General features: G+C 37.0%; 1 protein-coding gene across 6 annotated transcripts in view; it reads right to left on the reverse strand.

Moving 5' to 3' along the window:
- Window positions 1-18,234, reverse strand: part of cadm1 (cell adhesion molecule 1) — a 622,928-nt gene that overhangs the window by 144,215 nt on the left and 460,479 nt on the right. For all 6 annotated transcript variants that reach the window (XM_015370204.1, XM_015370203.1, XM_015370201.1 and 3 more), the window contains 2 exons: window positions 5,174-5,326; window positions 3,312-3,449 (listed from right to left, as the gene is read on the reverse strand). In XM_015370204.1, the coding sequence (XP_015225690.1) occupies window positions 3,312-3,449; window positions 5,174-5,326 (291 nt within the window). The remainder of the gene's footprint in view (window positions 1-3,311; window positions 3,450-5,173; window positions 5,327-18,234) is intronic.

Below are 18,234 nucleotides of genomic sequence, written 5' to 3' on the forward strand. Positions count from 1 at the left end.
TGGGAGAGGACGCCAGGGCGGCAGAAGCTTGGTTTGGTGTAGAAGGCTTCCAGCCGTACATGTTTGAGCCCTTGCCTCGCAACGCTGCCAGTTCTGTTAGCTCTACGCCTGCCGAAGACACAGACGTCCATCCCCGTGAACACTGGGACGGAACGCAATGGGAAACTAAATGATTCTTACTTCAACCATTTCGTATATTAGCTGCGACATATGAATCAAGATGCTATGACCGAAAAAATTTGATTGACAGATGACCGTTTTTAGGCGTACATGTTGACGTATAACTAACTGGCTGGCATAAGATAACAAAAACCCCCAACAGATTTTAAGATAGGATTTTTTTTGAATAAACATTTTCTTAATTTTGGGACAACATGGTCTGATAAAGAGTACATTTATATACATGTTTAAGCCAGAATTATTTGAGATTTAAATATGACTTCCCTACGACTTTAAATGGCTTTGAGAGACATTTCACATGCCTGGTTTACACAGCAAGATTTTAAAACTATCATCAGCTGACTTCCTTTTTTGCCACCTTAGGTTAAGGACTAATTTGTGAGTTAAGTTTAGGCATTGGTTGAGTATGCACTGGTAATTGTTAGAGCTTTTAAAAGATCTTGATTTGCTTTATTTATCCTTATTTATTGTGGTGTTTAGTGTATACTAAATCTGATTGGGTTATGGTTGAGTAGTAAAGTAAAGTATAAACCTGTAGCAGCAACATATAGGAAACCTCAACATTTTCAACCTATAAAATAAGGCCTTAGCCTTAGCAACAGGTGTAACACAAATACTCTAAATGTCAGTTAAGGGTCAAGATAAATACACATCTAAATGTGAATCTATAATAAAATAAAAAAAAACATAAAAAGTAAATGTACTATTTTTTTATTTAATCACTTTTAATAAATAAATACCATTAGAATTTTAATCAGTGGAAAAATAGATAATTAATATACCATTAAAATAATAAAATTAAACAAATGAAAGTAGGTAAACCAGGTAGGTTTATTTTAAAATCTTAATTATTTCACTCTGTGTTTAATTTGAGTGAATGAAAAAGTACTGGACTTAAAATGTCCTAAAATGAACCTTGATAAGTATTGGGCATCCATGGTCACGAGACAAACAGATATATCAAAGTATGCTTTGCAATAGTTCTCCTTGCAAAGCATCATGGGATCTGTTTTGGGGGCGAGATAGAACATTATAGAGTCCATGTGACCAGTGGGGAGTGCAAGGTGTGATCATCTGTCCGAACGGTCAGTTAACTGAGTTAATTATAAAGTCCACTATATAGTCCCCGCTCTATGTAGGGATTGAGGGATTTAGGGGTGAAGGTGGATGTTTGGACTAGAAACTGACATTTTTTCGGGAATCCAACGGGTCACGGGATTCTCGTGGGATTCCCGTGGGATGGGAGTCAGTATTAGTAACGATCACGTGATTGTGACGGTACAGGATTAAACATTAGCGGGAGCAGACGGGAGCAGGAGCAAACCAATAGTAAATAAAAAAAACTAGGATAGATGCCAAAAAATAAAATATAATAGAAAGAAAAAAAAATCCAGTACTGGTGCCGCCATTTTGTAGTTTTTTTCCTTGAAGCCTACACTATAATGCGAGTCAAAAAAACTACACGACCCAAAAACCAACAGTGCTTTCGCTCTGAGTTTTTCACCCGCGCTCAAAAACAACAATGGAGGGACCAACAGTTACTACAGTTAGAAACAGGAACTTAACTGACCCTTCATAGAAATTCAGATTCAATGTATTGGCAGAAATTTTATTGAAGAGAACAAGAATGGGAGTGGTGCGGGAGGGGGAGTCATTCTGAATGGGAGCAGGATGGGAATGGGAGTAATTTCACCAGGAGTGGGACCGGACAGGATTTAGATTTCTACTCTGGCCCGTGATCGAGATGGGACACAATTTTTTTCTGTGGGAATGGGACGGGGCAGGAGTGAAAATCCACTCCCGTGTCAGTCTCTAGTTTGGACACAGCCCTATGTTAGTTAGTGAGCAGGGCTAATAGTGATCCTGTCTGAAATCTGTGTCACCTTCCTCAATGTTGGACCACAGCAAGCTCTTTTCTGAATTTGAGATATGAAACAGTCCGGAAAAAAATTAGGGTTGATGTTGGTTTGTGTTAAATAAACTACAAAAAGAGAGTGAATTCATTTCTGGTCTCTGCCAGCTTCCAAATATTGACCTTAGGGTTACAGCAAACCTAGAAGGAGCTGAGTCGTTTTGCTGTTTGTGAAGCAGCCAGACTTTATAGGACATTTCTATAGAGCAGTTCCTATAGGGAACCATCCTATAAGAACACACCAACTGAATTTATTTGAGCCGAGTTGACATCCGTTTATGGGTTAGGTGTTCAAAAGACATTAAGTGAAAATAGAAAGATTCTAGGCACACCTTAACCAAGGCTAGCCTAAACTTTCCATCTAATAGTTGCAGCTCATATTGTGTTTGACAAAGCTTTTAGGATGAATCAGTTATTGTTTCAATGGTCACACTGATCAACCTAAACAATGAAAAGTATTATATTTATAAAAAAACACACATCATAGTGATTAGAGATCCAGTTACTCTAAGCGTATTTGATTTTTACTTCATGCTGAAGGATACATTTTTTACTGCTACTGGGCAGAGTCACTGAGATAAAAAATATATATATATAAACTGGAGTTTTTAACACTACTCTCTACATTTTATCTGGTTATTGGTCTCTATGAGCCTGCCTCAAGCTCCTCTTAGGTGAGGATCTTTCCTCTGGCCCAGCTTAGAGGAAACTTGTATAGAATAAATTTGTATTTTTTTTTTTTGCAGTAGTGAAAACGTGAAGAACTGATTTCATCAGCACAAATTGAGAAATGAAACTATTTAGATTGAGTGTTTGGATGCTGTAGGAACTGTCTGTAATATCACTGATCCATTCCTGTTGCAGCCTCTTTTATATTTTGTGGGCTGGTCTAGATATGTCAGCTCAATGCAAACAGATTCAGTTCTATACTCATTCGAATGCATAATTAATCGTGGATCAAATTAGGCCTTTATCAGCTCATCCCTGGCCTGTTTCTGCCAGGGTGAATTTCAAAATGTTACCTTTGTTTTTTTTCTGTTTGCATAGAAGCTATTCTCATTATTTACTTTCTTTACAAAGTCATCTGTTAAACTGTTAAACCTGCTCTTTAAAGATCCCAGAGTTCATTGTGATGCAGGAATATTAGCTTGATGATGTTGGTCTGCCTCATTATTGACCGGGCAGAGGTAATCTCAGTGTCTGTGTTTTCTCTGCCCACCTTTGAGCTCCTTATCTCCCTTCATCCATTTAATGGTGGCTGCAGGCTTACTGCTCATGGCAGTGCAGGTCATTTCTGTCTCGTTGCCCTCACTGAGGACCTCATCCTTGGCCTCGATGACAGGGTTACCTGGAGGAACTGAGACAGGACATAAAGAGTATGTATGGATTCAGAGTATGACACTAAGAAAGCAGAAACGTTTCTTAAAAAAAACTCACAACACATGCATTTGTAGGAATATACAGTATAATATTACATCAATTTGCCAAAAGATGCATTTAAAAATGTTTGATTTGTTTAATCTCCAAAAGTGGGATAAGTTAAAGCAGAAAACACAGTCAAAGGAAGCTGCTCTTTAACCAGTGCGTTGGCAGAAACTGTAGATGACAGCTGACCTTAAGAATCACTTAGAATGCCACAGAGAAGGAAACTGGTTTCATCATCTGAGGACATGTTCAGAGTTCATACAAAGGTTTGGCTTTTCAAGCCAAGCAGAGCTGCAGGACATGTCTTTGAACATTTAAATGTGTCTTTGGATAAAGACACTCATACTAAACACATTGGACTCTCTAAGAGGCAAAGTAATCAGAACAAAGCAATTCGATTTTAAACTTAGTTAGAAAGGTGTGAATGTTTTAATTAAAAAACAGACTAAATGTTAGCAAAGCATGTAAAGTACACCGAGTTACTAACAAAGCCCGCTGTTTCCTTCCTTCCTTATTTCCTTGTTTTCTGTCTTTATTGTTTACTTCTTTCCTTACTTCCTTTCTTCCCTTACAAAGGGCTCTAAAGTCAATATAACATTTCAGGACAGATTTTGAAAATACTGATCAAATGAATCCTCAAGTGATGAACCGGTGTTGTCAGAAATTTAAACCACATTCGCAGTCAGTGTATCTTTGGTCATTAAATTTTTCTTTTAGAAACAGGATCATAACACTGCAAAAAAATTGAAATCTAAATAAGTCTATAAGAGGAGGTAATTGAGACACTTTGCCAATAGAACAAGACAATTTACATTTAAAATAAGAAAACACAAATGCATTGTCTTATTTCAAGTTCATATTATCTAATTATCTTATTTTAAGACTAACAATACTCATTCCATTGGCAAATTATCTTATTTACCTACTCAAAGTCATGGTAAATACACTTAATTTAAGACATTTTTTCTCATTTTTAGATGTTTTTTGCAGTGAAACAATTCCTGTGGTGTTCCCCTCTAATGCCCTAAGACTACAACTCAGATTAATTGTATCAACATCTGTCCAAAATAACCCAACCAAATTCTTTACAAAACATCAGGAGAACTCATGTTTGCTTGTTGTAACAGATATTGCATTATTGTACATAGTCTTGTATCTCAAAATGTAACAGAAAAGGAGCTAAGAAAGGAAAGGCTCCCTTTGTTCTGCAAAAAAAACCCAAAAACTAATGGTCTTCATGTAATAACATTGTAAACAAGTAGGATAAATAGCTGTGCACCATGTTTTATTTTCAAAATCTTTCTTTTTTGACATATTTACAATCAGATTTACTTCATTGGCTTAAATATTTGATCAAAAGTTTGATATTCAAAATTGGTCTTAGTGACAGAACTCTGCAGCAAACAACCTCATTGTTAAATCTTTTAATCATTTAAACAAAGAAAAATGAAAAGAAAATGCATCAACATTAAAAATTCCTGTTGTTTACTGTTTTCCATGTGAAAGTACTGTATGATATTTTTCTCAGATGAAATGTGATTAGAGGTTTTACCTCCTGCTAACAAGTGACTGAATGTTGGTGTGTTTGTGTAAGGAAACCCTGTGGTTTTGCTGTGGTTGTGTATGTGGGCGCGTGCGTGTGTTTTGATGTTGTACTTAGCACTGTGATGTCGGCGTAGGCTTCCTGCGGGGGGTCTGTGTAGAGCTGGCACACATATCGCCCCTCGTCTGACAGCGAGACGTTAGACAGCGACACCCGCAGCTCGTTGTCAGAGAAGTTCACCAGCTGAAAGCGGGCGTCTTTTAGTGCTGAAAGGGAAGGAAAAAAAGTAAACTTTAAAAATATCTGGCATATTAAGGTTTTTTTATTTATAATGAAGATGGCATTTTAATATCTGATCCAATAATATCAGCTAAGATAATACAAAAATAATAAAATAGCTTTGTTGAAGAAGTTGATCCATGTTATTGAAAATCTTTGTCAAATTTAATTAAATACTAAAATACACTGTATGTATTGCACATGTTGTTGCATCCCGAATTTAACAGAAAAGCAGCTGAGAAATGAAAGACAAGGCAAGGCAAATTTATTTGTATAGCACAATTCAGTCCAAAGACAATGCAAAGTGCTTTAAATGATTAAGATACAGGAAGATAAAACAGAATCAAAGCAAGTAGGAAAAAATAAAAAATAAAATAAAAAATGCAGAAACAAAAAAGAACATTAAAAACTGTTGGACTAAAGAAAATATGTTTCAGTTGAACTGTTTAACTAGAACAGTCGAAGGCAATCCTAAACAAATGTGTTTTTAGTCTTGATTTAAAGGAACTCAGGCTTTCCGCACTTTTACAGTTTTCTGGAAGTTTGTTCCAGATAAGTGGAGCATAGGAACTAAATGCTGCTTCTCCATGTTTAGTTCTGGTTCTAGGTATGCAGAGCAGGCTGGAGCCAGAAGACCTGAGTGGTCTGGAGGGTTGATACACTGATAGCAAGTCTGAGATGTATTTAGGTGCTAAGCCATTCAGGGATTTATAGACTAACAGAAGTATTTTAAAGTCTATTCTCTGAGATACAGGGAGCCAGTGTAAGGACTTTATAACTGGGGTGATGTGCTCTACTTTCTTAGTCCTAGTGAGGACATGGGCAGCAGCGTTCTGGATCAGCTGCAGCTGTCTGATCCACTTTTTAGGCAGACCTGTGAAAACACTGTTGCAGTAATCAATTCGACTAAAAATAAATGCATGGATTAGTTTTTCCAGATCATGCTGAGACATTAGTCTTTTAGGAAAAGCTCCTTTGTTCCACAAAAAAAACAAAAAACAAAAACAAAAAAACTAATGGTCGTCATGTAATAACATTGTAAAAAAGCAGGATAAATAGCTGTAAGTAGCTTGATATTATGAATCACCTCTGTTTTCTCAGAATCCATGATTTAATCTTTAAAAGACGTACAACAACAGCATAAAAACCTAAGTTGTGGTTTCTCACTGCATTTGCTGACACATTTGTTACCAGAATTGGTTAGTCAGGCACTAAGTGTCGCTTCACCCAAACATTCTGGTTAATGTCCCTCTTTTTCCCTAAAGCCCAGGTCACACTGCTTGAGTCCTACTCTTTAGTCTCTGATAGGATTTTTTTTTTCATGTAACACTGACTGCAGTGCGTATGACAGCCTGCTGCTATGTTTATGGTGAGCAGATCCCAATCTGTGTAGATTTTTTTCACCTTTCTCCCAGTGCCCTACAAACTACTGTATAAAAATGTCCCATATTTGAATGGGTCAGATTATATAAAGTAAAAAAACAAACAAACAAAACAGCCAGTGCAGATACAAAGCAAAGCCCCACTTCATGACCAGCCCACACAGTATCTCAAACAAGAACCAATAGAAGTTTGAAATAGGCCTATATTAATAATATACTGGGAGCTACTTTTAAAGACAAGGGCAACACAACGACAAGGGCTGTGGTGCGCTTCATGGAAATATGGTGAGGGATTGAGAGGTGATTCTCAAAGAGCATTCTGTTTGTTCAAGTTTCTTTTTTTATTTTTTTAAAAAGAGGAAGGAAACGATAAGCTGCACTTTCCTGTACTGTCCCACCATGTTTTATTTTTTGAAGCTCAATCAGGATGTCTTACTTTATCTGTTTTCTGTCCTTCTGAACTCCTATTATGGGTATTTTGTGTGTCCTGGTCTTTATGTGATTCCAAATAGGGCAAGCTTGACTGTTTTCCCTTGTGATAGAAAGATTTTATTTTGTAATTTTCCCCAAAGCGGATGTGGTTTACTTTACAACTGTGTCTCTCTTCCAGACAGACACATTAAAATTGCAGCTAAATTGGTGCTTAGTTCAACAAAAACATACCCCTTTTGCAGAAAAATCATGTTAAGTGTGTTTATCTCCATTTACTCTCAATGAGTGCTAAGTGCAAGGACCTCTTACGGCATGATTTTCTGTCAGATCGGATGCTAAATCATGGGAGCAAGCCCAGATTGACAATGTGTCCAACTAAGCCCACGTTGCTACACATCATCAATATGGCTTGCAAGGGTATCACAAAAGCTCAGCTACAAGCTAGTCTGAGGTGTGATTGCCTGAAAGCCTCTGCTGTAAAGTTTTGACTTGACAATGACAGACGCATTACTCTGAAGCAGGGAAAATATAACAATGTATGAATAACAATGAGCTTAAATCACAGAGTTCCCCAGAATTATACTAAAAAGCTTGTTCAGTGCTACAGAAATCTGAATGCAAGCTCTAGCTTTAAAGAACATGGCCCCACAATATAAAACTGATAACATTCATGATTTTTGGAGAGCTTGTTTGTGTAAGCTTTTCCTATCATACTCTAGGTTATAGTTTTATATCTTTAAAATAAGTTTACAAAGAGATAAACATTGGGACGTTTTCTACACCAGAAAAATAAAAATCTATATAACTCATTTTTTCTCAAAATAAGTGCAATTGTTCTTGAATTATGATTGTAAAAGAGATATTTTACCAATAGAGCAAGACAATATACATTTAAAATAAGAAAAGACAATTGCATTGTCTTATTTCAAATGCATTTTATCTAAATATCTTGTTTTAAGAGTAAAAATACCCATTACACTGGCAAATCATCTCGTTTACCTACTCAAATTTAGGGTAAATACACTTAATTTAAGACATTTTTACTTATTTCTAGATTTTTTTCCAGTGTATTCAGACCGTTATCCAATTTAAAACTAAATGGGTGTCCAAATTCATATCTTTTTATTATTCTTATATCAATCATACAACTTATGGATCAGAACCAAGCCACACAATACATTTAAATAAATAATATCTTCTATCTTATAAATTCAAAAAAAAAATTTTTAAAAAAAGCTATAGGCCTAGGCTGCAGAAGGACCTAGGGACCAATTTCCATCATTTTGCTTCATTCTGTGTCTACTCTCCAATTTTGCATTAAAAGTGAATTTAACTTTATGTTCTGCTTTTTCTCTTCATTGGAGCTTCATCTGCAAGCTGCACTATTTTGAGGTGACAACAGCCTGGATGGAGGCATCAGCTGAGCTGCTAATATCAGCCTCTTCCATTACAGATCATAAAGGCGGGCCTGTTGCTAATGTTTAGTCCTTTTTCTCTCTTACATCACTGCAAAAACGATCAGAAATTAATTAAAAATGTATTAAATCAAGTATATTTAACCTTAATTTGAGCAGGAAAATAAGATAGTTTGCCAATGGAATGAGTATTTTTACACTTAAAATAAGATAATTAGAAAATATGTACTTAAAATAAGACTAAGCAATCGTTTTTTCTTATTTCAAATGTAAACTGTCTTGTTCCATTGGCAAAATGTCTCACTTGCCTCCTCAATTCAAGAAAAAAATGCACTTATTTTAAGAAAAAATTACTTATTTAGATTTACATTTTTTGCAGTGATGGGCTCAGCTTTTACCGTGATTGAACTTCATATGCTGTTTTTAATTCTTTTTTTTATATAAAAATTAGCTCATAGTTCATCTGTTTAACAGTTTCTTTCCTTGACAGAGCCACCTATGGAGCTGGTTTACCATGATATTTTCTGGCATAGAAAGTATAGATCTTTATACAACAATTTTACAATCCACTGGACTTTGTTTCCAAGTTTGAAGACGTTTCTCTTCCCACCCAGGAAGCTTTTTCTGTTTAAAAGGTCAGAATTAGCGTTGACTTTGATGCTTTATAGAGTGGACAGAAAATAACGCCTTGTTTTAGCTCAGAAAACGAACGGGTCCGCTTAGGAATGGGGAGTCGCTAGGGTTGTTTTTTAGCCTGCAGTGCCCGATACTGGTCTATGCCTCTGAAATGGGGGGTCATTAGGGGGAATTGTTGGCCTGGTTGAACAGGAGAGAGGTTTTGGTCCCCTGCATCTTTAAACTTGGTCCAGTGGATTGTTTTTTTTTTTTCTTTTATGGAATGGACTATGACCTGGATTTTGTTTCCTTTTTTGTCTGCTTTTGCCAACTTTAACCCCCAGTTAGTCTACGTAGAAGGCCGCTCAAACACAACTCGTTCTGCTGGAGGTTTATTTGTATAAATGTGTCTGCAGCTTTTAGATGTGTATCTGCTTTAACACATCAGTCAAATAATTAAATAATTAGCAGAACTTGACTTTATACTAAGGAGGTAATTCAGCATTTTGATTCGGGTGTGGAAGCAGAGACACATCTAAAAGGTTCAGGACACCAGAACTGAGAAAGCCTGCCTTAGACAGAGAACTTTTAACCAATCTTTATAATTTGATTTAACTGTCTCTGTAAAGTGCCTTGAGATTACCTTAAATGGAGTTATATAAACTAAATCAATTTATAAATATGACTCTCTGCCACACATTCTGGCAAACATGTCTTTTTAACAAGCAGCTTCGTTCTTGGCTGCCCTTTGGACTGCATAGACATCGAACACAAATTCACAAATCTTGTCTCTCTTAACTGACGTCACTTTCATCTCACCTGACCTTTTTTGCCCACCTACCTGAGCCAATTCCATCATGTGTAATGTAGAATGACAACATGTGGTTAGGATGAAAGCCTATCCACCTTCATCTCCCATCAATGTGCTGATAAATTCTGCTCTGACTGACAGCGACTCCAGGCTCTTTGCACTCTGAACCATCTCAGATCTGAATACTCTTCATCCAGATAGGCTTTTTATGTTGAAAGTTTAAATCATTGAATGCATGGATTTTTCACAAAAAATTACCTTTTAGCATACATAAGAAGATGGGGAGAGCACTGAAGCATGTCTAAAGAAAAATCACAAATAATGAACAGAAGGAGGTTGAGGCAGCAGCGTGGGTCTTGCTGCATCTGCAAACTTATTTAAGGGTCAATTAAAACGTTCTGCATCTGCGCAGTTAATGCTCGTTCTTTCCCTTAGTTTGCTGCAAAATGAATCAACAGAACATTGAACAGCTTTATCCTTCCTCATGCAAAAGTTTAATGAAATTAATTTGATCCAAGGTCAAATCTGAGGAAAATGAGATGTATTTAGCTGCCTTCATTAAAGTTAATCAGCCAAAGAGAGACAGGGCATAGCAGGGGAGGGTCTGCAGGTCATCTTTCACCCGTGCTTAAGATGTAATCAAAATGTTTAGCCCGAGCAAGATTGCTTTATGTTCTGTGTCAAATTCTGCTAAGCAGCCTCCACCAGATTTATAGAGATAACCCGCCTATTACAGAATGAAAGATTATACTGTAAGAAACAAGTATTTCAGGATAATTACTTGTTAAGAATAATACTTTAGACATATTGTTAAATTTCACAGACATATAGCTGAATGTCATTAATTGTAATTACGACAATTCTCTTCAGAGTGGGTAAAGTATAGTGTTCTTGGGATTCAATGCAACATTCTTCTTCCTCCAAACACAAATAGTTAAGTTTGTGCCAGAAGGTTATATTTTGGTTTCATTTCACCACATATATTTTCCCAATCATGCATTTCATCCATAGTGACTCAAGTAAGAAGGTACTGCAGGACTTGAGTCCCTCTCAGCGTAGTGTGTTACTGGTGGTAGCCTTTGTTACTTTGATCTCATCTGCAGGGAGCAGGTCTTTTATTGGGTCTCTCCATGTAGTTCTGAGATTTCTGTTCACCCTTATCATGATCATTTTTACCCCAAGGGATGAGATATTGCATTGGATCCCGAACCAAGGACATTGTCTGTATGTCAGTGGTTCCCAACCCTGGTCCTCAGGGACCCCTGCCCTACATGTTTTAAATATATGTCTGTTCCAGCACACCTGATTCAAGTTAGGGCTCCTCCTCTGCAAAGTGCTCCAGAAGAAGAAGAGGAATGAGAACCACTGTTTGTCTTCCAGTTTCTTACTATTTCTCTCACAGTTGCTCTCACCATTGACTAATTTACACCAAGCTGCTTCCCTATTGTGGATTCACTCTAGCCAGCCTGGTGAAGGCTGTGGACTAGCCTCGTGAGACCATCCTGATCTCGCGAGCTTTCAAGATTTCACTCGCTAATCAGTCTGGAGACTCTCCGTTGAAGAAAATTTGGAGCCGTTCACCAAACGAACATCCAATCAGCGTTGGCTTTGAGGCGGGTTGAGGTGTGACGCAACGAGAAGCGCGACAGTTCAGTCTAAAGAACATGGCGGCTTCAGCCGATGAAACTAGCGTTAGCGTGGCTATCGAGCAAGTTTTATCGGAATTACAGAGTATTTCTTCACTGAAAGCAGAGCAAAACACTGCTCTGGAGGCTTTTCTCAGAGGAAAAGATGTTTTTGCTCTTCTCCCGACTGGTTTCGGCAAGAGTTTGATCTATCAATTGGCTGCTCTTCGTCGTCGCTCTGTTAGTACGTCATATGCTTCGTTGATCTGATTGGTTTATTTGGCCCCTCTATCACCAACAAGCCAATCAGCTAACCAGTATTTTCGCCCCTTCCCAAAATTACTTCTACGGATGGTTGCCAGATGGATATGCGGAGCAAATCCATCTGGCGGAGTCAGGTTAGCTGTGGACAGGTGTCTTTTATAAAGATAACATTTAAACCAAACATTTTGACCAAGAACTTATTTTTTCACCCTAATTTAAAGGACACAAATCTTTTAAAATCCCACAGTGTTATTTCCAGACCTTTTTTTTTTTTTTTGCTCTTTTTGGCTTCCATTGTTGAACATGCCTGTGCAAATTAAAAGTCACTCAAGTCATGGCAGTCAAAAAACAGGTTTGAATCACCGGACGTGTATTTAGAGGGGGACAAAGGGTGGCATTGATCCCTCCCACTGTATTGGCCAGTCTTAATTCTTTGTTAGACCTACAGTATATTAATCTCAGTGCTTCCCACCACTAGTTAGAACTGAAGAAGCCTCTTGGACGAGGGGTCAAATACTATCATCACTTCCAGTTGCCTAGACTGAACTTTCTTAAGCTCAACCTGTTTAAGGAAAGGAGAGGTGTAGTTTGAACAGGGAGTCTTGTTAAGATGTTCTTTTTGAGGAAAATATTTAATTTATCAAATATATATTACATTTCGATCAATGGCCGTTTTTTTCTACAACTCAATTTCTTAAATGTTCTTTGGAAAATGTTTTTTAGAGCCTTTTTTGAAGACTCAAAAAAATCAATCAAACCTTAAAATTTCATCTGATATAAAGCAAGGAGTTAGAATCCAGATTCCTAATGGATAACACTTGTTCAGAGAACTTTAACATAAAACATAAGAAGATCGGTTTGTGCTCTTCTAATAGCTTTTTCTTCTCCTCCTCACAGCAGCTGACACCACGTGTTTTACTCACCCAGCCCTTTTCTCTTCTTTTCTCTCAACTGATTAATCTCTGCTTCTTGTACTGCATTTCATTTGAATAGTTTGAGTTCTCCAGCCGTTTACGGAGAGAACGACTCCCACCCAGAGAGAGCTGGAGATGATGAGTGTGCCTCGCCTAAGTGGCTGCAATCAATTGTGATTAGTGGCTGCTGTTACTTTTTGAGAGGAGCACATCAAAGTTTTATTATTGGGTGTCAGAGTGGGCGAGACAGGGTGGGGTGGGGGTAATTATGCTCTTATCACCATCCTCCTCCCCACTCTGTGTGAAGTCTAGGTTCTATAGCACTAGTCACCGCCTAAATCAAGATCTTGTGATTGTTGGCATTGCTTCAGTTACACAGAATTAAGATATTTCTGCCTGATTTAATTTGTCTTGCTTTAATAATGAGTTTGAAAAAATACTTTCATACTGATTTTAATTTTCTAATTTCCAAATGTAGAGCATGCAAAAACCATATCAACCCAATTCTGAGAAAGTTTTTTTTTTAACTATTATTATATGTTTTTGCAGAAATTTTAACTATAATGCATGTTGTGTCTTTTCAACTAAGAAGCCACAGAAGAAAAGTAGAAGAAAGTAGTAAACTCCTTGGGTTTGTTTCAAATTAACTTTCACAAATAAAGACTTATTTTAATATACAAGGTGTTGTATTTGTTACACATCTTCAGTTGAAAATACCTGCCAGCAGAGGATAACTCATAAATACCTGTATTTTTGTGTGATGAAGGGGTCAGAGCTGGCACCTACCAGTTTTTTTTACTTAGAATTTTTCGTTGGCCTTTGAAAAACGAGGTTTTATAACAACTTTGTAGTGATTCGTTACCAGTGGGAAATATTTCCTAATGCTTTGGAAAACCCATGATTACCCTTAGTCTTGTCAACTGAAATTTGGATTAATGACCCAAATAAATATGACCCTACTTTTATCTAGTCTGTCCTGTGGACATCCATGACTATGTGGATTACTCAAACACCAAAATATAACTAGACAAAAGTGAAATTAGTAATTAGGTCTTGTGCTCTCCTCATCAAGCACCTGTACAGGTCTAAGGTCAAAGAAAGGGAGGTTAACATCTTTAGACTGCCCAGAAAGGCTAATTTACTCTGTATATGTAGCATACTAGTCTGGAAAGAAGTCTGATCAAAGGCTGCACTAACAGTCAGTAGAAACAGTTTACAAATTAAATAACTTTGAATGTGGTGTAAAAACTCATCCATCCATCCATCCATCCATCCATCCATCCATCCATCCATCCATCCATCGACAAATTTTGCTACCGGTAACTACCCCAATAGGGATTAAGAAATAAAAAAAATTAAATACAAATGTATAATATTAAGCATTTTAAGAGTAATATATTACATTAAATTAGATTTAATTATTTTTTTAGATATTTAACAAGGTAGGCTTTTTAATACTAACAAACAAAAATAAACCAACATACCTTTATTTAGATAAATGAGTAAGAAATGGTTGATTAACAAAATGAAATGGTAGCAGAAGTGAGAAATGGTATCAGCCTTATATAGAAATGGGGCATGAATTGACAAAGCTGATGTAATCTGTCACATTTTACAAAGAGTAAATTAGCATAAATGGAAATGAATTGAATTTGGCGTAATAGTAGGCCGTGAATAAAAATACAATGAATTTCTGTCATTATTTGCCATTGTAATACTCCATTATCATTGAGTATTACGCTTATTAACATGCAAAAAATGTAAATTCTTTAAAGATGACATAATCGAAATTGAGAAACACATTGGTGAAAGGCACAAAGCCACTTGAAAATAATCAGCAAAAAAAAAAAAAGCGTTAAAAAAACTATTAATTACATTGTCAGATATTTGCAAAGTTGCATCACACAAGACAACAAAAATCCAATTTTCAGCAAGAAAAAGATAAAATACTCAACAGCTGACCTTAAATATTTAGCTGGATTCTTGTTAGATATGCACAATACTGCATGTGTACTTTTTGAATGCCTTTCTCTCCTAGCAGCCTTGTTTTATTTTTCATCAAATAAATCCTTCAACCATCAACCTTCCTGCTCTTCAGTGGACAGCTTCCCCACAGCTCGAGAAGCTACAAATGCTCCCCTCCTCCACAGGAGAACAAGGACACTGTTTGTGTGAGTCCTTTTCACAGTCCTTTGATACGAGCGGCCATGTGGGTGTATGATTTAGATATAGAAGATACAACATTTGGTTTAGCAAGTCACAGCACAAGTAAGCTTTTGTGTTCATGCTTCTAACAACTACTGTTTGGATGAGAAACAAGAACGGGTATGGATGCATGATTCATATATTTTGACACAATCAAAATGAGATCCAATTATGTTATAGCTCTGTCAGATTAGAAAACGGTAATAATGAATTTATACTTTAAAATGAGATAAAGGACATTTCGGTATATTCAAGTACTGTGCATTTAAAGACAATATAAAAAATCTCTGATTAAGTCTTTATGTCTATTTAAACTTATTTAAATATTTAGGGTAACAACTCAATGCTTTATTTTGTGCGATCATGACAAACTAAGAAATTAGCTGAGATAACAGGAGGAGAATCGGGCACATTCAAAGGACCGGTTTAGCCTTGAAGGTACCATGTTAATCTGTTAAAACAATTGCATGTCATCTTTATCATCGTGGGAATGTCCAACTAACACACAAATTAAGAAACAGAGGATCTGTGTACTAGAGGTGAATAGTTTCTGCTGTGATAAGTGTGAAATAACCTGATTGCAATTAATGAAAACCTCTATTTTTCGCCCAGCCTTTATTGTCATTACACTGTCACAAGTACATAGCAACAAAATTAACTCTCTGCATTTGACTCATCCCCTTGGGAAGCAGTCGGCTGCCATTGTGTGGTGCCCAGGGAGCAGTGTGGGGTTAAAGATTTTGCTCAGGAACCCAGAGTGTGTGGGGATCGAAACGGGTACTTGCAACCTTCTCAGAGCACAACCACCAGGCCAACACTCCCCCCATTTAGGCCCAATTTGGAAAGTGAGTCTCGTTATCCATAATGTGACAAGTCCTGTGCCCATTTGGGCTGAAAGGCCACTGCAAGAGGAAGAAGCTAAAACTAAAATAGCAACATAAAAGGAATCAAATGTTCACAGAGATATCCTATTGCCTGAAAAATCTAGAATCATTTGACAATTATGAGCATTATTTCATCTGGAAGAAAACGAGGGCAACACTTGCAAACCTAACGACATCATCAAGACTGCAAAGTAAGCGGATGGCAGCATAATGTATTGAATGGGTTCCCTGGCATAAAGTAGTACTCATCATCTCAAAGTATTTGGTATCATGAAAGAACGGTGATAGGATATATTAACATTTTTTAAGGACACTGACCTTAATCATACTATTAGGAGTTAAGTGGGTTAAAGACAGCAAAGTTCATGGTAATCACTAACCCATGATCTCACTCTGACTGAAAAGTTAGTCAGGAGTCTGGCACTATGAGAAGATTGTAGATAAAGAAATATAAAAAAATTGTTAAGATCTTAGTCTAAGACAGAAAGTTTAAAGACATTACTCCCAATCCAATATGGATGGAAAGTTCTGAAAGTAAATTTAGTTAGAAACATGATTAGCAAATAGAAATTATTAGTTTAAATCATGATAAAAGCAAAGTTTAGTCTGAATGATGTCCGACATAAAGGATGCATTCATGGGTCTTTATAAACAGTGAATATACACTCTTTGTTTAACCGAATGCATTTTTTTAAGAAGACCCTTCTATGAAGCTCGTTTAAGCTAAATTATGGGTATCTAATCAACACAGCAGCATCTGTAGATTAACTGTAAGCAAAAAATTCCGCCAACACATACAAGACGCTGCGCTACGACCTCACATCTACAACTTTTAGGTACAGTACCAAGTAGACGGAGCACAAAATTTCTCCTATTTTCAAAAGGTTATTGTGACGTTGAAATACGGCTATCAGTCCTCACTTCAGTTAATGCTAATAGTGGAAAAAAAAGATAAGGAAATGTAATAATTGTAGTGCTTTTATGGCAGTAAACCTTTACAGGAGGTTATGAATTGTAGCTCACATAAAAGCACTTCATAAACTGTTACAGAGATCTTGCTTTACCTTTACTTGCTTTCAGGTGAGGTATTGCTAAACGGAGAGTTTCTAAAGCTCGGTGCTTTACAGTGGTTACCAGCATCTCACCTGCATCCCATTGATTAGTCTCAGTTTATAAAACAGTCAATCAATTTTCCTGAGAAACAGAAATGAGCTTAATGCAATTAATTATAAACTGGTTTTATCCATGTTGTCTGAATCATAAAGAATCAAATGGTGCATCTTTTTCGCATTTAACCTTTTTGATGCCTCCAATAATGATTGTTATCACAGACAATCAATATTAGTGATTCAAGTAAATTAGTTGTATTGAACATGATGATGGATCACAGTTCTACATGGATAGCATGAATAACCTATGCACAGGCACTAAGGAACTGCCACATTCATATGTATGGTTGGTTTAGGGGGATAATCTGGGTTTAATAGGTGAAGCTCTGTGAAGTCAGTGTCAGTAACAGTTCCTTAATATGCATTACAAAGATGGCATGGTACGGTGAGCTTGTAAGACATGTAAATAAAATCAGAGTGTTTCAAGCCAACAAGCTAGTTAAAATAAAAAAATCAGTTGCAAAATTTAGAGCTGTCTATCAGTTTTACAACAGCGATAAGAGCTACTGTGTGTATCTTTACAGAACACGTGCTTTATATGAAATAGCTCTACGTTTGAACCGGCCTCTTTCATAAAAGCTAGAGTCTCATTTTCAGTCAATGGGGATTCAGTGTCCTGCATGTTCTGAATGTGCATCTGCTCCTTCAACAAACTCAAATAGCTTAAATGCTACTTTTGCATTTTATGAACAACCCAAAATATAGCCATTATTTTTGACTGTCGATAAGTGAAAAACATCTAAAACCAGGCTGTAGTCAAAAATGTTTGCCCTGTCAGGACTCCTGTTTTGTGTTTGTGTTTGTCTCCCTTCATACACCAGGAGGCGCCTGGTTCCGGTCACACACCTGCTGATGGTTTCCTCGTTAAACGGAGTGTTCTTAAGCTGCTAACTGCCACTACTTCGACGCCACAGTGTTTGCCAGTTTAGGGTACTCTAGCCAAGCTGAGTTTGCTGAGTCAAGCTGAGTTTAACTTTGTTTTGTCCTTGCCTCCTGGCAGGAAGTTGTCCTGCTAACTGGATCTCTCAGACCTTCACACCCTGGAAGGATAAACTGAGCTTCAAACTGAGCTGGGATTCAAACAGGAGGTTTGGATCCACTTTCCCCAAGAGATCGTTTGAGCTTTCACTGAGAAAGGGATTATTCTCCACAACGACCCGTTCAAGTCCCGCAGGGAAT

This window comes from Cyprinodon variegatus, unplaced genomic scaffold (genome assembly GCF_000732505.1).
Source record: "Cyprinodon variegatus isolate N-32 unplaced genomic scaffold, C_variegatus-1.0 Scaffold43, whole genome shotgun sequence".
In the NCBI taxonomy this organism is placed as follows: domain Eukaryota; kingdom Metazoa; phylum Chordata; class Actinopteri; order Cyprinodontiformes; family Cyprinodontidae; genus Cyprinodon; species Cyprinodon variegatus.